The sequence below is a fragment of the Thamnophis elegans genome, chromosome 2 (genome assembly GCF_009769535.1).
Source record: "Thamnophis elegans isolate rThaEle1 chromosome 2, rThaEle1.pri, whole genome shotgun sequence".
In the NCBI taxonomy this organism is placed as follows: domain Eukaryota; kingdom Metazoa; phylum Chordata; class Lepidosauria; order Squamata; family Colubridae; genus Thamnophis; species Thamnophis elegans.
The window spans coordinates 131,873,545-131,893,310 of NC_045542.1; the positions used below are offsets into that span (position 1 = coordinate 131,873,545).

General features: G+C 35.9%; 1 protein-coding gene across 10 annotated transcripts in view; it reads left to right on the top strand.

Annotated features, from left to right (window-relative positions):
• The window catches only part of FOXP1 (forkhead box P1), a 530,594-nt gene that overhangs the window by 401,677 nt on the left and 109,151 nt on the right, over positions 1 to 19,766 (top strand). For 8 of the 10 annotated variants that reach the window (XM_032211522.1, XM_032211517.1, XM_032211525.1 and 5 more), the window contains 2 exons: positions 11,645 to 11,782; positions 13,927 to 14,016. In XM_032211522.1, coding sequence (XP_032067413.1) covers positions 11,645 to 11,782; positions 13,927 to 14,016 — 228 coding nt within the window. The remainder of the gene's footprint in view (positions 1 to 11,644; positions 11,783 to 13,926; positions 14,017 to 19,766) is intronic. The other 2 variants (XM_032211521.1, XM_032211527.1) reach the window with 1 other exon arrangement.

Here is a 19,766-nt window from a genome sequence, read left to right on the forward strand (position 1 = left end):
AATTGACGCTTTTTGAACTCTCTTGTTTACTCCACTCCGTCAAGAGTTTTACAAAGAAGCTGAGAAACAGACCGTCAGCGAACTGTATTTACATTATGTAGGCCTGGGTCTTCTTTTCACGAACTTTAAGGGAAGATTTGAGAGCAGCCTTTTTAAAAAAAAAAAAAAAAAGTGCGAGCCGGGCATGAAAACATTTTCTTCTTTGTCTGGTAGTTAGGGTAACAACTTCGTAAATAATTGCCTTGAAAAGAATACTGTTTGGGAATGTAGTTGCTGTATACAAATATATGAGTGAGATTCTCTCCTATCGTCAGAGGCATGCTTTCAATATTTATGGCATAATTGCCTTAATTGTAATTTCTTTGAAAAAGGGGAGTAAAACTGCAGATGTGCAAAATTCTGTGTCAGGCACAGTTAAGTGTTTGATTTTACTTGCTAGACAATTTGCCACGTGAAATTATGTACGAGAGGTTTGCTTTTGACAGTTACCAGGATTAATGTTCTCCGAAGAAATAATTGTAACTGGATCTAACTGTAACCAAGCTAAGCATCAGGCTTAGAATACTGAATTTTCTTGCAAAAGGAGATTATTTTTCTAAGGGGTGGTGGTAGTGTAGAGGAGGGAACAGTTAGGAAGTGGGTGGTTAGTTTAGAGCAAAGTGCATATATACATGCTTCCTCTTTGAGATTAACTCTTTCATTTCTGACAGTTGAAGAGGCGAGAGAAACTGAATAGGTCGTAGAGGAATTTACTTATGTGAAGTGCAGTTTTAAACCTAAAGTGTTGCCATCAACTTAGTCTAGGAGATTTCAGGGTGGTATATGAAATAAATATGAATAAAAAAGAGTGGAAAGGGAAGATTAGCTTAATACATAAGAAATGTGCTTTGTTTCTATTGAATGAGATTTTTTTTTTCCTGAAGAAAAACTTTTACCTTGCTGACAGATATTTCTGAAGCAAATAGACAGGGCAAAATGGAAGTCCTTCAGGGGAAGTATGAGTTGTATTTTCACATTTGTGTATGTCTAATTGATGTGGTCTATTTGTGTATACACATATATGCACATAAATGGGCACGTGTGCCTTAAAGCTTATTAGGCAACACTGACAGGATTAATTATGTTATATGGACTAGCTAAGATCAAGTGCTTAGTAGAGTTAACATAAATGCACTCCAGCTTCTTGCCCAGTTTGAGTTCAAGTTGAAAAAGCAGTATATGAATTTATGTCCGTATTTCTTTTTGAATTCTGTGTATAAATGGCTAATACGCACAAATGTATGTGGTGATTCTTTTAATCCATTCTAATAACATTACATATGGAAGCAGGGTTTTTCTTCTACTAATAGTAGTAGTGGTGTAGCTTCTCAGAGAGAAGGAAGAGAGACTCTTATGTTGTCGAAAACTTTAAACAACCACGCTTGTCTTCTTTCTTCGTCCTGCCTGAAATTGCCCTGATACGGATATAAATCTGAAAACAAATCCTGTCCAAACACTGTAGCCGATTTGGCCTAGACTATGATAGAGCTGAGCTGAAAACTGATTGGCCTGACACTTTATAATCAAAGCTGATTTATTGTTCATTAGTAGTGCATTAGCCTTTTCAGGCACGACAGTTATTTGTGTAGGGGCCTGTCAAACAAAAGACTGCTAGCACCTGTCATTTCTAAACTATGAGATAAGCAAAATGATGGTAAGATAACACAAACAGAAATTTATACTTGCAAGAGGTAAACTCTTTCAGTGAACTTCCTTTTAAAAATAACTCTTCAACAATTTACAGGCCTGTAGTTTTTATAAACCTTAATAGGAATAAAAATGCTTCTTGGCAAAGTGACACATTTAATCTGGCCATTTGTACTCGAGTAACATCATAATGACTTATAGACATTATCTGTATGTATGCTGTTTTTTTTAAAACATTGCCTGCCAAGATACAATACTGTTAATGACTTTAAAAAAAACCCTCCATTGTCAAGTATTACTAATGGACAGATAGTATAAAATGCCACCTCTACAAGCAAGAGTTAATTATATGAAAACAGGGTGACATCACAGCAGACCAGTGAAAATGTCAAGATATAGCTGTTGGTGTTTAAGACGTGTTTCTGCAAATTCTCACTGCTTTATGGTTATTATTCCCACTGCTTGTCCCTGAACCCCTTCCTTATTAAGGTATGATCTCATGGTATAAACCAGAAAACAACACATTGTCGAAAGAAAACAAAATTTGTTAACTTTTGTCTGCCACCATAGAAACAGGATTAACTTATGTTATTCCAAAGTCATGGAGAGGAGACTATCTGAATGAGGATATATAGTGCATTGTCTTCTGTGAATTTTTCATTTGACAGGGATTTTGGAGGCTGTGATCTTAATTAAATCTCAACTGGCTCAAATAATGCATCTAAAAAGGCATGCAGTGTTGCATAACCTTGCTGAGTTGGTAAATCATAAATCATCAGAAAGCTTATGATAGGGAGGATTTATTTCAGTGCGGTTTTGTTCTTTGTTTGTTAGTTTAACAAACTATTTTTTAAAGTCCACCTTACTATATTTTGTAACACCCGTCCTAACCACTTTGCCCCTTTTAAAAACAGCATCTTACCTAATACAGGCAAGAATGAGGAGTTGCCATGCCCAGTTGGGCTAAAATTGGAGTCATGGACTGAAACTGACATGGGATCATAATTTCTTGGAACTTTTTACATTGTTATGTACCTAAAAGCAGAATGTCAGCTTTGCTTTTATGATGAATATACAAGGTAGGGGTTGACTTGTTTTATTTTGATTCCTTTAAAAAATGAGAACTCTTACAAGGATTCTATTATATTATCTACATTAGAAGATTCCTATTAGTAACTATATCATGAAGGTGAAAATGTCAGACTATAATTATTCTTTAGTATCTGACTGGAATGTATTACTTTCTGCAAACTATAAGCACCCACAGGGGGAAAAAACCTAGATTGTTCTACTGTGGATTTTTTTAAAAAAAGCAAGTTTTGATTTAGATAGATAAATACCTAGCTTTGCTGCCCCTTCATTACTGACCAGGAACGCTAGGTGTAATTTTTAAAAAGAATCAAATATGCATGGTGACCAGCAAAGATTATTGATTTTGTTAAGAGGCAAAATGTTAAACATATGCTAAATGTTAAGAGGCACAGACCAAATATGTTAATACAGTTTCTCGTGTGTCTTCTTAAATAATCAACTGTCAGCAGATGGTGAGACCTGGGGTTGTTTAGGAAGTCTTGTGTTCATTTCACTATAGTTTTATTTCTTTCCAAAGTGCTGAAAAAGCAAGCGAATGGCTGATTGCAATGTCTCAAACTCTTGTTGCTCTGGAAAAAGCAGAAACATGATTTGTTTTAAAGGTAGAAAAACTGTACTGATGTTAAAAGTTTAGAGAGTGGAAAAGCAGAAAAAGCAAAACAACAAAATCTGACAGTGGCTCACCCACCCTCAGCAGAATCAATCTACTTTGTAAAAAAATGTTTATTACTTGAGAGATTAACATTGTTTCTCTTTCCTTATCTATCTATCACACCCCTTCCCAAATTGTTGTTGCAGAAAATACATAAATACAAAGAATCCCGTCCCATTTCCCAAATCCACACCTGCAGTGTGGGAAAGTTCTGATACTGAAGACTGACTTGATATTGTTTGGCTGATTTTAAGTTGTTTGTTTGTTTGTTTGTTTTAATAAAAGTCAGACAGCGTTTGCTTGAAACCCTGAGAAGTTCAGACATTAGTATGAATGTTTTTTTTTAAGGGGTAGATTCCTCCTTAGCTGTATTCTTTTCTTCCCCCACCCCATGTTATCAAGGACGGGGAAGAAATCTAGGGGTAGACACTGTCCCATGTGTTCCTCATCTCTAAAGTTAGCTTAGGTGTCTGGGTTTTGTTTTTTTGTTTTTTTAGAAAATCAAGTCATTTTATGAAGTGATCTTTTATGTTAACCTTTTCAGAGCAGTTTCCTCTCTTGGGAAGTATTTCTCCTGTCTGCAGTATATGGTGTGAAGAGGTGGAGTAGAATGGATGTATAAATGAATGTTGAACAATTACCTACTTCGCTTTGCCTTTCAACTAGAGTTCTTCTCACTCATTCATTAAGAATTGATTTCATTCCAGTCCTTCTGAAGGAAAAGAAAAGGACAACCGGATAACAGTAGTATATTTTAATTTTAAAGTTCTCAATCTTGCCCTTAAATCTGAAACATCATTGTTCAGATAACAGAGAACAAGGTAAACCAATAACATCAAAAAGGTTGACTTTGTGATTTCTCAAGGGCTTGTTATTTTGTGTTTTCCAATTCTATTTGAAGTCTTGAGAAAACAAGATGACACATGGGAGAGTACATTAAATTTTGATACATTTTTCCTATAACCAGTACCAAATACTAGCAGCTTACATTTTCTAGGAAAGGGTATCTTATTTATTGTATTTAGCTTTGCACTATTACTCTAATTACTGCACCATTTTGGGAGAAGATTTTGTTCTTGCGCTTTCTAATTTGTCTTAAGGCATCTTTAAAGGAAGAAGAAACCCCTTATATTTTGATCTTTAAAGGACAGAGAATATTCTGGTTTGGCTACATCTTTATTAGAAATAAATCGGTCGTTAGCAAATATGTGATAGAAGAATCTGATGGGATTTTTTTTTAATTAAAAAATGAGTAGAACCGAGTGCTAATTAGAGTTCTGTAGATGAAGATACCTGTGTTAGGAGTGAAACACAATATGTTACAAGCAAATAAACTTTTATAGATATTTGGAAAGGCTGTAACTCTGCATTGTGACATGCTTTAAATGAGTGTGTAACTTGAAGACATCTTGTCATAATTTGTCTGGGATTTTGTGTCTGATTGGGAGTAAGTTCACCATATTTTTAATTGGTTATTAATATTACATTAGGCAGTACAGTGTCTTGTACATCCCCCTCCTCCAGCCTATTCCTTCACATACCCAGGGAAAAAAAGGCAAATTCACATGAAAATCTTTTGAGTAAGAAAGTAGAATATAAAAATATATGCTAATGTTGCAAATTATTTTGCCTGGTATAAATTTTACAGTTTTTGAGATGCTGCAGGAAAAAAAACACCCTCTCTAGTGTGCAACTGTTAAAATGCTAATTTAATCATAGTCGTTTTGTTATGATTCCCCAAATGTATTAAATTAGTGTGTAAATATTAAACACTAAGATTGTTTAATGAAATTGAGGATACGTGGTTGTTGCTTTTTGACTGTTTTGAGGTTTGTGGGGATGAGATTAAGAATGTACAAACTCTTTAGGGCTCTGCGCCTTCTTTTTGTTTTGTTTTGTTTCTTTCTTTAAGTAAGCTAAAGAGAAACAAAACAAATGTTGACTGGAGAAGATTCCTTTCTATTGTAATGCTGCTATGCAGGTATGTTGTTTTAAAAACTGAGTACAGCTGAATCCTTCTGTCCCTATTCTTCCTTTTTCTGCATGTCGCTTTAGATAAGAAGGGAAAAGTGTTCATCCTAACAAACATTTAACAATAAAGTCTTAATTTATGTAAAGTCTGTGTTTATATGCAAATGAAGTGGATATGTACTATAGCTTTAACTCGCAGCCTGGCACATAAGTAAGAAATCAATTGTGCAAGCAAAGAGGAGATAGTGTCAGATTCCACTAAGGTTTCATATTAAAACAAATATAAATTTTCCTCTCCCCCTCCTCTTCCTTTCAGTTAGGAAAGAAAGATTTACGTAGTAGGAAGCACAGAATTATTAACCAAGTCAAGAAAATGTATTGTGTTTAATTGTGTATGTCTCTAGTTAAACTCCTACTCTTAGTGAAGCGCAATAAACAAAATGATAAAAAAACATGCTAATTGAATTGTAAAGAGCTTCGCTCTTATTTCTTCCTTCTCCTCCCTTTTTTTAAAAATAGGTTGTATTGTTGAGGATGGAACATTTATGCTAATGACTGACTACTTAGCTGATTTTACATTAATATAATAAACAGTACCTGTCGTTTCTCTGCAGTGTTATTTCAGGAAAAATACTGAAGTCTTAAAAGTGAAATTCTATTTTGCATAATGAAACGGAATCATGATTTCCGCATGAATGTTTCCAGCTCTGTGTGGTTTCTTTTTCTCTTTAATTGTTTTTGTTTTGTAGACCTGAAATATTGTGTCAGAAATGTTTTATCCACAGGGAGAAAAAGATAATGTAATTTAGTGCTTCCTTATTCCATTATGCTGAAAGATCCCCCCCCCACTTTATTGTTACATAGGCAACTTTAGAATTAATACATTACTCAAATCAGTTGAGGTGCCTTTTATTCTGTAGACACTGGTCTACAGAATAAAGTTGATGGAGTTAAATTTTTTTTCATTACCTTAAAATGGCCTTCTATAACAAATTTGACCACTTCAGTATTCTTTCTCAGCCACTAAAGGAATTGGGAGGCCATTAAAAATACAATTCTTAAGTTCTCTCTGCTAAACTAATTGTGATCGTTGTTGTTTTTATTATCATCATCATGATCCTTAGAGGAATAATGGCAGTACCACAAAAGTACAACGCAACAACACAAAACAGAAATTATATACGAAGCATTGAATGGAGCTTCCCTTAAAATGGAGACATTTTTAAAATCATAACATTTGATGTTTGGTGTGTGTGTGTGTGTGTGTGTGTGTGTTGGAGAAAGTCAATATTTAGCAGTCAGTCTAATTAAACAAACTGAATTTTGGAAAGAAAAATATCATCCTGAAATCACTATTTTATCCTCAAAGTGACTTTAGAACCGCATATAAAGTTATAACGATGTGATGTATAGGCCAATGAAATGAACCTAGGATCAGTTGAATTCATTTAAAGGCATATTTTCCATTTCTGATAGAAGAAATGCCAGCAGATCTCTTCTAGTAGGACTGTGTTAGGGACACAACTATATTTTGCCTTTACTATCTCTGTCAATGTTAGTTGCCTACCATACTGTTTGTCAATGAAAAGAGGACTGGGTGAAAGTTGTTAACTTTGGGTCTTTGCTGATCTTTTAGCTCAAAGACCCTGGATTACAGATAGAAGTGAATATTGGAAAGTGTTTAAATAAATTACACAACTGTCTCCTTAAAATTAAAACAGAACAATAGTGATGGCTGTTTCACAGAGCAGACTGGATGGGTAGCACATTGCTAGTATTATATATGGTGTTTGGAATTATAGTCCTGCTGTGTTAAATGAAACTTATTCCTTAGGAAATGTTCTGTGGATTGCAATTTGAACTTCCATTTGTCTGTATCGTAGCTCCTTATAGATTTACACATTCTTGAAATCAATAAGCATAATCTATAACCTTCATTTGTTTTACTGTGAAGGAGCTTCTTATGATTACGCTGATCATGTTTCATGCATTTTATTGTCATTCATAACATGTATTTTATTAGCATACCTTCTAATTAGTTTATTTCAGAGTTGTGAAGACATGTTCTATCAATAAATTTTTGTTGATTGATGTGTTTGGATAGTTACCAGTATGAGGTCTCTTTTCTTTATAAAATTATATGAGATTTAAAGAAAGGGATTTTAAATATTATTTGCAAAAGGAATCTCAAATTTTAGCCATCCAGGATTAAAGTCTTAACATGCTAAAGAACAAGATTAAATAGAGATTTCTTATTTCACTCAGATATAAGTGTAATGTATGTAAAACAAGTACTGTTTTGATGGTATATATTCAAATCAGGAGCCATAAATATTAGAACCCGTAATTTAGAAATTACATGACTGCTTTAAATACTATTGATTTGAGCCACTAGCTAGTTTTTATGAATCTCAGTGAAATCTCCATGCCCTGGCTATAATTTTCAGCAGTCTTTGTTGTGTGCTTTTAGCAGCTTCTCAGATATTTTGCATAGAATTAAATAACAGTACTTAACCATGATCAATAACTTAAGATTAGTACAATCACTCTTGTTTTAATGACCTTAGTAGTTGTGGGTAATAAAGTGTGAACTGTAATAGCCCATTGCTGCTATCACATTCTCTTTGAATCCTAGTAGTGTTAGGGACTAGTGACATGAATAAGTGGGATATTTGGAAATTAAGAGATTAGATATCCAAATGTATTTATTTAAAACTTAGTCTACGTAAATCGTCTTGTGTTTTGGAAGCAGGGTATAGGATAAAGTTCCTTTCACTACTTTATGCTTGAAGGGGGCAAGAGAAGAAGCAGGAATAGTGAGGAAGAAAGGAGTTGCTGAAGTTGAAAAAAATGGCACTTTCCCCTTGGACAACCACCAATGTTGAAGAAAAAAATCCAACATTTTGTGGAGCCATTCCGTAGCCCTGCTTTCATTGTCCTTTCTCCGTAGGACATAGCAGGACCAATCCAGAGGAGTAAGAGCAGTTCAAGAGCTGCTAACACCTGTTGCTGCCCAGGAAATTATTTTTTTTTATTTTTTTTCCCCACCAGCAATGGAGAGGCAAGAACATTTCGTTTCATTGCTCTCATGTTGTCAGGTCTTTTTAGTCATAATCCTGGGCTAACCTTGCAATAACTGTTAACAACTATAAATATGGCTTCAGCTCACTTAGCCGTTTATTGTCAGAATCTCAGAGAAAGCAGATCTGCAAATTATTTGAAACTCTTTTTTGAGATTTAGATCTTGTTAGTATCTAAAGCAAAAATAAAAAAATAATAGTTGTGATTGGAAATGGAAAGAGTAGAGTAGTAGAACTCTTACTTCTTCTAGGACACTAAAATGCTTTTCCTTTTGAGTTTCAAAAACTTGTGATAGCATTGTGGAGTGAATAATCAGTAGGAAAAGAAACATTCATTTCCTTAATTTGTGACAAGTCTCTTATTGTTCTTCATTTCATACCCAAAGTTGCATTAAATGAATGTTGGATAGAAGACACCCCACAAAAAAAAGCCCTTATGTATACTTCCATCCTAAAGCAATCAAATAAAATTGATTTGTACATCAATCAGGAGTAACATTTTTTAAAAAAATCCAAAAATATTTGCTTTTGCATATCAGGATCCATTGTTAAGGAAATATAATTACAAATTTTTCTTTATAGAAGAAAATGATGATGTTAAGAAATGGTGCACAATATTTTAATTCTAAACTAGTGAAAATACTGAAGGTTGAATATGAAGTACAGGCAGATTCAGTCAAATATTTTACAAAATCAACAGTCATGTGATCTCTGTCTTTCTATAGAGTTAGGTTTTTTTAAGTACTTAAACCAATAACTGGTTAACTAAAACTATCCTGTTTGATGTTAGAATTAACATTATTAGTTTGGACCCAGATTTACTTCCATGTAACTGGACTAATTTTATTGGGCTTGTCCCACAACACAGCTCACCCTGCATAAATTTTATGTAACATTTATATTATGTTGAAAAGTCTAGCAATTGCAGGAGAGTGAAAGAAAGCTTGTTGCTGCCAACCCAGTAAATGTGTCAAATCAGCATCTAATCTATTTCTTCTGTTTGTTTATTTATGCTCTTGTTCTTTTCTTTGTTTCATTATTGTCAGTCAGTCTCTATATATGTCTTCCCCTTGTTACTTGAATGGAAATCAATAAGACAATGATTTAAGGAATAGTCTCTCTATCTCAGCGCTTGTCACTGCTACTTAAGCATTCTATACCTATATTTCAGTGCTCTATGTTTGAATTTGGTTCTTGTTACCATTAATATCAGTGGAATTTTAGTATCTGTTTCCTAAAATCTGTCTAGTAAATTGTGCTGTAATTCTACAGAACAGTAAAACTCAATTGCAAGCATGGCACACATAATTATCAATGCACAGAAGTGTGCATGACATAAAATAATTCCAATATGTATAAAACCTAAAATTCAAATGTGATGGCTTTGAGACACATTTGATTTCATACAGTCCATAGGTGATATAGGAGCTTCAGGTTACTTTACATTGCAATGCATATCCTAGTAACCCTAACTGACATAACAATGTTGCTGACACTTGCTGGTCTAGTGTCTTGTATTATGTTAATGAGGGGTCAAAGGGTATAATTGTATCAAATAGATGCAGTTAAGCATTGCTTCTAAAATAGGTAAACATACACACACTGCATGGTATTTGCTGTACATAAATCTGACCTTCAGAAACCATTTTCCCCCCCGCTTTAGTTCATCAAAATTAGCGATGCTGAGAAATCGGTACATCAGTGCATAATGACTGTGAAATTAGGAATGGGAATTTGCTATGCAAATGATAGGACAAATCGTGTGAAAAAAAGCAAGAAAAACTGCACATTAAGACATCATGTTACATAAAATTAATACTGCATTTCTTTCTTGCTTACTACTCTCCTGAAATATTTTTAAAAACCTTTTTATCTCCTGAGCAGCTATTGTCTGCTGATTTTTTAACATGTGCTGCATAAAAATGTTCAAAACATGTTATTACCTTTCATTGCAGTATATGAGATGACAGCAGATTCTTTTTAACTAAGTATATCCTTTTACTGCTTTTAGTTTTTTGCTGTCACCTATTTCAGCTGAAACTAAAGGAAAGTATTGTGCTTAAATATTACTTATTCAGTTATGTGAGTTTTGTGCCCCCCCTCAATTGTAACTCTCCCCCCACCCCTTTAATCCTTTCCTTTCTTTTTTTTTTTCTTCTGTCTTTCTTTTTCTGGTGGGGTTTCTTGCAAAATAGTCTTGTTGCATTACCGGAACTGACAAAATGGTTCTCATGTAGTCTGCAAATTAAACACAAGTGCAGTGATTATTTTGAATAGCTAAATTACATTCTAGAAAGCTTGCAGAATTCAAAGCATTGTCATTAGGTATCCGCTTGAATACAATTTGTGTAACCTTGGCCGAGACAGCCTGTCATTTTAATGTCAGTGTTTTATCTGAACAAGACATCATCCTTTCAGATAGAGTGTACAGGTTCGTTGCAAAGATGCCCGTGCAGAAACGTGTTAACAGTTGCAAATATGAAATGCTATCAAGTTCATCACTGTAGCTGTTTGTCACTGAAATGTCATGGAAAGCGGCTTTTAATGGTATCTCACATAATACGAAAGAATTGAAGCCATCTGTATGCTAGGTGAATGCGGAACGGTTGAGACATCATCATAGGAATTCCACTGCTAAAATTGCTGGGGAGCAAGGTGTGTTTTCTGTATCGCTGAAATTGCATTAATTTGCTTCAAGTCATTAAGTTGAATCTCCCCAATGGCCGCTTCTGAAGGGTCTTACTTGTTAATTAATGTAACATTTGTCAAAATTGATAGGCACCTCTAGAAGATGCGCAGATTAATAGCTTGATTTTCTCAGAACATAAAATCTATTTCTGTGGAATGGGTAGAAAACAAACTTATTTGGCTGGCGCATAGTGTTCCCTCGAAATAAATAAGATGCGATCACATTTTTTAAAAAAATTCCTTTGCTTGTCCTTTAAAATCAAAGCTAGAGGAAAAACATTTGGGGTGACCTAACAATACAGTATTGTATTTATCTGTTCAAAACAAAAAGTCTCCAGATTGCAGCTCACTAAAGCAATTATTTTAAAGGGTGTACAACAGAAAGAGAAATTTAAAATGAAATATAACAAAACAATTCTCCCTTGACAGAAGGTTTGTTGAACTGCTTGTTCTTTATTCTGTCTCCATATTTTAGGTTCCAGTGTCGGTGGCTATGATGACACCTCAAGTTATCACTCCCCAGCAAATGCAGCAGATCCTCCAGCAGCAAGTGCTAACTCCACAGCAACTTCAGGTCCTGCTCCAACAGCAGCAGGCACTCATGCTTCAACAGGTAACTGCTTTCTTTAGCAGCGGATGAGCTAACCAACACCAAGCTATTGGAAAAGGCTATTAAAATAATGCCATTTCCTATGTCAAGTATCTTCCTGAAATAAGTGATTGTTACATCTTTATGTCCTGGCATCCATGAGACATGATGGGATTGCAAATTCCCAGAATTTTCCGCCAGCTAGGAATTCTAATAATGACAATATTCCCAAAGATATCTGTATAGAGTGTCAAGTTGAACAAAGTGCCATTCATTCACATTCACTATAGGAAATACTCATCTGAATAATTGTGTTTATGTTAATTGTGGTTAGTTCTGCAGGATCCAATCTGGGTTGGTCACAGGGACCAGAGGCTTAGTCTTTAGGAAGTCCTGGTGACCGACCCAGATTGGATCCTGCAACATTATCCTGGGACACATATATTCATCTTCATTCATGAGTTATAGTTCTTTCTATGTGTTGTCACTGTTGCAACTATGAATAATGGCTGGACAAAATTACGGTCTGAAGAGTTGACACTTCCCAAGCTTTTCTCCCCGTGCTATCAGTAATACTTTCAGAATGGGCTTAAAGAGATCCCAAACATCATATAAGTTTCTAATAATGAGTTTTCATCAGTGTCTGCCTAAAAGAATTCATACTGCAATTTGTTAGCATAGGCACTGTTTTTATATTTCAGACTAGGGGTCCTTCACCTGTGGGGCACAAGGGAGGTTTGCAACTGAACCGTGGAAACAGCCAGCTAGTGTTGCACGCTCATGCACCTATTCACTTGCACAAGCAGCGGGTAAGGGCTTGCGTGCACACACTATTTGTGTGAACGGCAGGTGCATGGGCACATAGATCACAAAAATGGAGCTACGCACACACTTGCCGGCCACTTGTTTGAACCATCCCCCCCCCCCTGGATTGTTCTGCAAAACTGGAAACATTGGGAAACTCTGTTTTAGACCATAGCAAGCAGCAGTGAAACAGAACAGAAATAGCTGAGCCAGAGTTATCTTTTTTTACAGCCTCCACAGTGTAGGAGTTTCATGTTGGATTTATAAATAGGAGGTCTAGATTCAAATCTTTACTTGGCCACAAGTTTTGTTTAATACCTTGGTCTAGCTTTCTCATGGAGCCATTTTTTAATAGAGGCACCCCCCCCCCATGCTAACTTAGGAAATAAAGAGAGCATTGAAATCTAATCTACTTCCCGCCATATAAATATAATGCAATATCTGTGCAACTGTGGTCTGTCCCCTTTTACTGTATTAATCAGCCTATTAAAACCTTGCTAATACCACTTTTCTTTCATTTGCGGCTCATATGTTAGTGAAAGGTAGCTAGTAAAAAATAGCAAGGGTGGTATCTTGTCACAGTGATCAAAACAGGAGTGCGGTACTGGCCACCCAGCAGAAATACATACTAGAGTTTTGAAGGCTATGAAACAGTCTTTGGGTTAAAATCCTCTTCCTCCAAATTATTGTTAATTAACTAAAGCCCCAAATGACTTTGTGTGGTATGTATGTCAGTGAAATGTTTATTTATTCATTCATTCATTCATTCATTCATTCATTCATTCATTCATTCATTCATTCATTCATAGAGCAGTAGTCCCAGAGACCATTGCAAGATGACATTGAATACGGTGCTTTGCATTCACTCTCTCAAGTATTAATTCACAGAACAGAAGCATCGAATGAGCTATCTGTCTGGAATAGAAGTCGATGGCAGAGGGAACCCTGTGTCTGTTCTAAATGATGCTTGGTACAGTACAATGCAACAATGATTTAGAATGCTTGTGTATGTTCCAAATAAAGATTCACCAGGCACTCGTAGGCAAGGGCATTCTGGCTTTGTTGTTTCAATCAAAGGTCATTCCTTGCCTTATTTTAATTAGTTTGTGTAGAAAATGGTATGTTTTTCATCAGTTCATTTTGGAGATTACTTTTCAAACGATAATGCCAAGAATAGTCAATGTGCATTGAATTTATTGTCGAGTATCAAACTAAAGGTCAGAGCGTTACAGATAAAAGGATGCTATTTTTCAAATAGCCATTTGTGTATTACCAAAAGGGGATCCTGAATTGGCTATCCCACTTTGTTTTACTTAATAGCCTCTATCTTCTTTTTCCTTGTCTCCTTTTATTTTCTTTTGTAGCAGCAGCTCCAAGAGTTTTATAAGAAACAGCAGGAACAGTTGCAGCTTCAACTTCTACAGCAACAACATGCTGGAAAACAACCTAAAGAGGTATTGTTAAAATCCGTTTTTACTTGCATCTAGACATAATGAAGGAAAGTATAGCAGCTATTTTTTTAAAAAAATATCCCTCTATCTGGCAAATTTGTCCTTTCAAAGCCTAGTACAGTATAAAAGCTAGTAACTCATTTTGTCACTGCGGCCCACTTTCCATATGTACAACTTTGTGGCTGAATGATTAATTAACATACCCAAAGTAGTTAAGATAAACAAAGTAATATAAACTTCACCAGCCCAGCAGCTCACATCATACACATGTAATTTGGTGAAAAGAGCCAGAATTTGCCATTTAGGAATTGGAGGGAGCTTGATTTACATTTCCTTTCTCTGCCAAACAGCTGGCTGATAAATTCTAGCTTCTTTTACTAAATTACACATGTGCTACCTTGATTCCTACAGGTGCAGCCTATTGGAGGGGATCCATTCATTGCAACTCCAAGGAAATGTGTCCAATTAGTTTGGGGCATTTTAAGCCAACCAGGAACACATAAGCTCAGTGCTTTGTTATTGTTCTTTCTACTCCTTTTTACTCCTTTTTAGACTTTTTAAAGTCTGAACATAGATGTGTTCATCGAATCCAATAGTTTCATCTAAATTACAATTTAAGCGTCATGACCAACAAATTCAGCCCCATAGTTATATCTAATATAAAAAGAGCAAAATTTGCTTTGTACCATCACAATGCTCATTGGTCCTTGCCCAAGTGAGTATTATGGTAGAGTACCCCTATCAAGGATACTTACGTTTTATGCTTATTCCATGAACAAAGATGTGGCATCTCTTCACACGGGGATAAGAATCACTGCTCTGTTTTCATATTCTAAACAAATAGAAACAGCGTATAAATCAATTTAATGTATTTTCTTCTTGCTGAGTGTTTAAAATGATCAGACGTATCTCAGTCTTGGAAAATTGTCCTGTTTTGCAGCAACCTTGGGTATCTTTATGTCTTTGCTTGTAATCCTTTCCCTGTTTTACCTCTTACCAAACAAGTACACTTACTTCTGGAAAAGAGATTTTTAGATAGTTCCAGGAGATACTGTACTTCTCTTGGACCCCATTAGGGCATCTACAGGGAGAGAAGATAAAGGATGATGGACAGAATTTGCTGAAAGACAGATTATGTACCATTACCAGTTATTTTGTGTTATATCTGCAGGGTTTTTTTTTTGTGTGTGTGTGTGTGTGTACACAAGATAGAGAGAAAAGCCTGGGAGGCACCATATTTTCTCAGCAGGAAAACAATCATACCCATTAGACTAGCTAGTTCCCTTTATGAACTCACTGTGTGCCCCGGATTGTTCTCCACGTTCAGCTGCATGTAGGTTTTGTGGCGAGACCTTGACATTTGAGTGATGGGGTAAGAAGAGCCCTGGGATATAGACACTTTCATTGCATAGCTGCAAGCTAGAGCTGAAAAAAAATGGTTAAAGGTTAAAAATTGGTTAACTAGTGAAAGAGAGTCTTTTCTTTTATAGGGTGGCAAATTCAAATAATCACAGTTGCCATTTGAGGAGTGGTGTATTATCAGGCAAAGCTGTAACCCTGAAGTATTTTTTTATATATTGATATAAAAGTCTATAATTATTAGAGTAGTCCTTGAATAGTTATCATAGGTAGCAAAGAAGATCAAATGGTAGTGTGGAAAACAAGTCCCGCTCATGGCCATGTGGGATTAGACATAGAGCCATCCTTTGGCTTGTTCTGCCCAGATGTGGAGCCTTCTTCTGTATTTTGTGATAGACTTCATGAACGCCACAACCTGATGCTGCCTGATTTAGGTGTGTTGCCCCAGACGTATGCTTGGGTTCCATGCACCTTGTTTTTAGGAAATTTCTTTCAATATATTTTCTTAGGTGTACTTTTGACAATTCTATTGTCTAGTGTGGATGGAGACCAGCCGTGAGATTTTATCTTGGGACTAGCTTTACTGTTGTTTTACTCTATTGGAGATTCTCTTTGGAAATTTTTTGCATGTTGTTCAAAGCAATCTGATTGGTATTACTTAAGGAAATAAATCTATCAATCACCTTTTGCTCCTTATGCGCGAGGGAGAAAGATGAAGACAAGATTGCTTTCTATTGTTCTCAGCTACAGGTGAGCAAGAACCTTCTTTTTCTCTCCCTTCTTTTTTCTGTTCATCTACTTACTATCACCTAGCTTGTTGGCCATTGAAACGGACAGGGAGTAGGTGCTGCCTTATTTAGGGACAGACCATACTTATCAAGGGATACATGCCCTCAGAACCTATTCTTTATCCCACATACTACGAGGTTGAAGGTTCACCTACAAACTTATTAGAAGTATTACAATTTTCATTCTTCTCAGGATTAGTGGATCAAAAATGATGTCACAAAATATTTACAGCCAAAACCTTAACATAGAACATGCTATTGGTAGTATAGTTTCCCCTGTTGCAAAATTTGCGGGATACAAATTCCTTCTAAATTTATTCCTTCTAAATAAATTATGACACGTCTCATAATCCATGGATGTTTGCTATTCATCTTCTACAACAAAGACTTTGTGAATTTCATCATATATTATAATTGTTGTAGAATTCTATCTGAATTTGATTTTCCCCCCTTGAGAAGACCGAGCAGAACATTTAAGATAGGGTTGATATCTTTGGCACTCCAAAAGTTGATCAATTGTCCCATCAAGTCTTGTGTTTACCTTAGTGTTCACATAAACAGATCTGGCCCCAATCTGGTCATTCAGGTTTTCCAAAGATGCATCCATCCTTGTTGAAGTCTCAGCCAGCCAGTTTGTTGCTGGTAGATCTTTTTCCTTCTCTTTCCTGCTGCTATAGGCTTTACTATAGTGCTGGGCTTTGTATAACACATCCCAGATATAATAATTTGAGCCTAATTGTGTCTCAAATGAGAACTTTCCATTCATTTGTTTCATAACCCATTCTTTTGTTTAGTTTCATTGGTTACCCACGATGTTCTCAGAAGTCTTCTCCAATATAAAGTTCAAGAGCATCAGTATTGTTTCTATCCTGCTTTTTGAGATCCAGCGGTCACTTTCGTAGAGTGTTACAGGGGAAAAAAAACATTGCCTGTGCTCTTCTCATCTTTGTGGAGGTAGACACATCACACACTCTTTTCCAAAGCCTTCATTGCTATGCTACTGATATCTCAGGTATAATTCCCTGCCTTATGCCTCTTCTATGTGAGGCTGTCATAAGTTGTGGTTAATTGACTTTTAGATGATGGCAGATTACATAATTTCAGGAGAAAGTACTTGTATTGTGGCTTTTGGCAGCTCTAGCCAGCTCCACCATTTGTCATCTAGGATAAGTTTTTGAAGGAATGCAGCCCCATCACATCAGCCAAGCCCTATCTTGGGGCTTATCCATAAGGATGTCCTCAGTTTGGTTGTGTTATTGCACCTGAATCAACCCTGTCTTTGTGTGATAATTGCAATGATTCCAAAGCATCCATTCCCATGTTGCTCCATATATTTCCTTACCCATCACCAAGCCCACTCCCCTTGCAATGTGGAAAACTAAGTTTTAAGCCAAGTATGAATTTTACAGCTGAGTTATGAAATTGGGGAGGGGGGGCTATAATAGGAAATGCTGACACAAACCTTAACAAGAGCCTGCTAACGGGCGCCACTATAATAAAAAAGGAACAGATTAAAAAATGTCTAAAATGTAAATCTAAAGGACTAAGAGTAATTAAAATGGAAATGGCACAGGGAGGGAAGGCATGTAATTGTGAGATATCACTGTGCAGAATGCTCTCAGCTTTGTTTTGCTGGCTGTTTTTCTAATTCAGTAGGGCTTACTCATCAGTGGCAGTTCAATGCACGTTAATGACTCTGGGATGCAAGCATCACTCTGGACAAAGAAATGATTATTGTGCGGTCAAAAGAAGTTCAAAGACAAGAAGGGAATTTCAGTTTTTCCCTTAGAGATCCACATTCAAGAGCATATAAATTAAGCCAAATGTTAAAAACCACAGTCTGAAAGCTGACTTCAAAGTCACAACTCTCTAATTAATGAACTGCGAGCTTCAGTTTGGACAAGTTGTGGTTTGATGTGCCCATAAATCAACATGACAGGCCTGTTTCACAGTCTCAGACAGGGCTTGTCATTGAGTCGCATCAGATGTAAACACAGCAGAAAAAAAGGGGGGGGGATAGCAAGGAGGTGCAATTGATCAACAGAATTGGTAAAAACCCACTTTTGAAGCACATTATGCATGATCACAGGAAATGGCTATAGCCTCAAGAGGTTTTCTCCTTCTGCTGCTGCTTTTTTGAATCAGATTTCTAACAACCTTCAAAAGGGAGAATAAGAATTATGGAGCTTTCTCCCCTGTGGCTGCAAGGCAATAACCCCCTGTTGTTATTTTGTGCTTCTTTCTGTTCAAAGGCATCAAATTTTAGTTTTTTAAGGATCTTTAACTCTATATTTGAAGACAAACAATAAAGGGCTGCCACTGTCATTCTTATCAGTTACCAGGGATTGTATTTTTTTCCCCTTTCTGTTGCCACTTCTTGTTAACCTCTTATTTGGTCTATTAGACATAGTTCTGAATGCAAGCCTGCATGCTGGGAGAACATGAAAGTTCAGATGAGCTCAGAGGGCAGATAAAGAAATTTGAAGGGGAAAGTTACACAGCAGAATGAACGATAAAAGTTAACTCTTCTAAATTGCTGCTGTCAGACAAGAGAGCGTCTCTGACACACAGATGATGGTTTGGAGATGAAGGAAAAATACTTTGTGTGTAAAAAGACAAGAAGGGAAGTTGGACAATGTAATGGAATTTCAATATTTAACAGGGCTGATGTACTGTGTGCATGTATCTAATATTGCAGTCTCCAAAGCTGCACTGAGAGAAGACTGTTCTCTATTTTAAACTGAATTATTAAAAATGGTGGATTGGACGGAAGGAGCAAGCATATATTTTCTTTTAAGTGATACTTGTTTTACAGATGGATGGATGGGTAAATAGATAGATGCCTATCTTCAAATAACGTAGTTTATCCCACGGGTTTTTCTGAGCCAAATTCCTTAGTTTGAGAGAATATTCTTGCTAATTTGATATGCTGACAGTGGTCCGTGTAAGATACATGTACATCTGTATACCATTTATTTGAATCTATATTCTCAATATTAAATTATTGTGAAAGCTATTTTGAATTTGACATTTGTTACAGTGCTAAAGTGGATTGACTTAATGCATCATTTCATGCATTGTAACAGTCCCTGTTATTGTACCATCTCCTGAAAGCACATCTGTATCCTTAAGTAATACAGTTTTTAATGTAAAACCAGTGTGCTTTCAATAGTGGGTTTTTTAAAAGTCTTATTTCTTCCAAGTAAGGAAAATTTACAGCAGGGTGGAGAATCTCTCTATTGCAGTGTTTCCATTTCTTCAAGCCAGTTTTCAAGTCTGCAACTTAACTCAACACTTCTACTCTGTGTTTTGCTTTTATTAAAAATTGTCCTACTGAGCATATAAAATAGGCAGGAGAAGGGGAGAGATGAGGGATTTTAAAAACAATTTAGAAAATATTACAAACTTTTTTAAAAAAATTCAACTTAAGCTGAATAGGTTGTTTTAATAAAAGGCTGTTTGTCCTCCAGAGTTATGGCAATTTATGTTAGGCAGTAGGGAGTAACCCAAGAAAGGAAAACAGACCTTTGACAGCGGCTTTAGGGAGGAGATCAAAAATGCAAGTTTTATCAGGATATTTCAGCATTCTAACAACTGACTACTGAC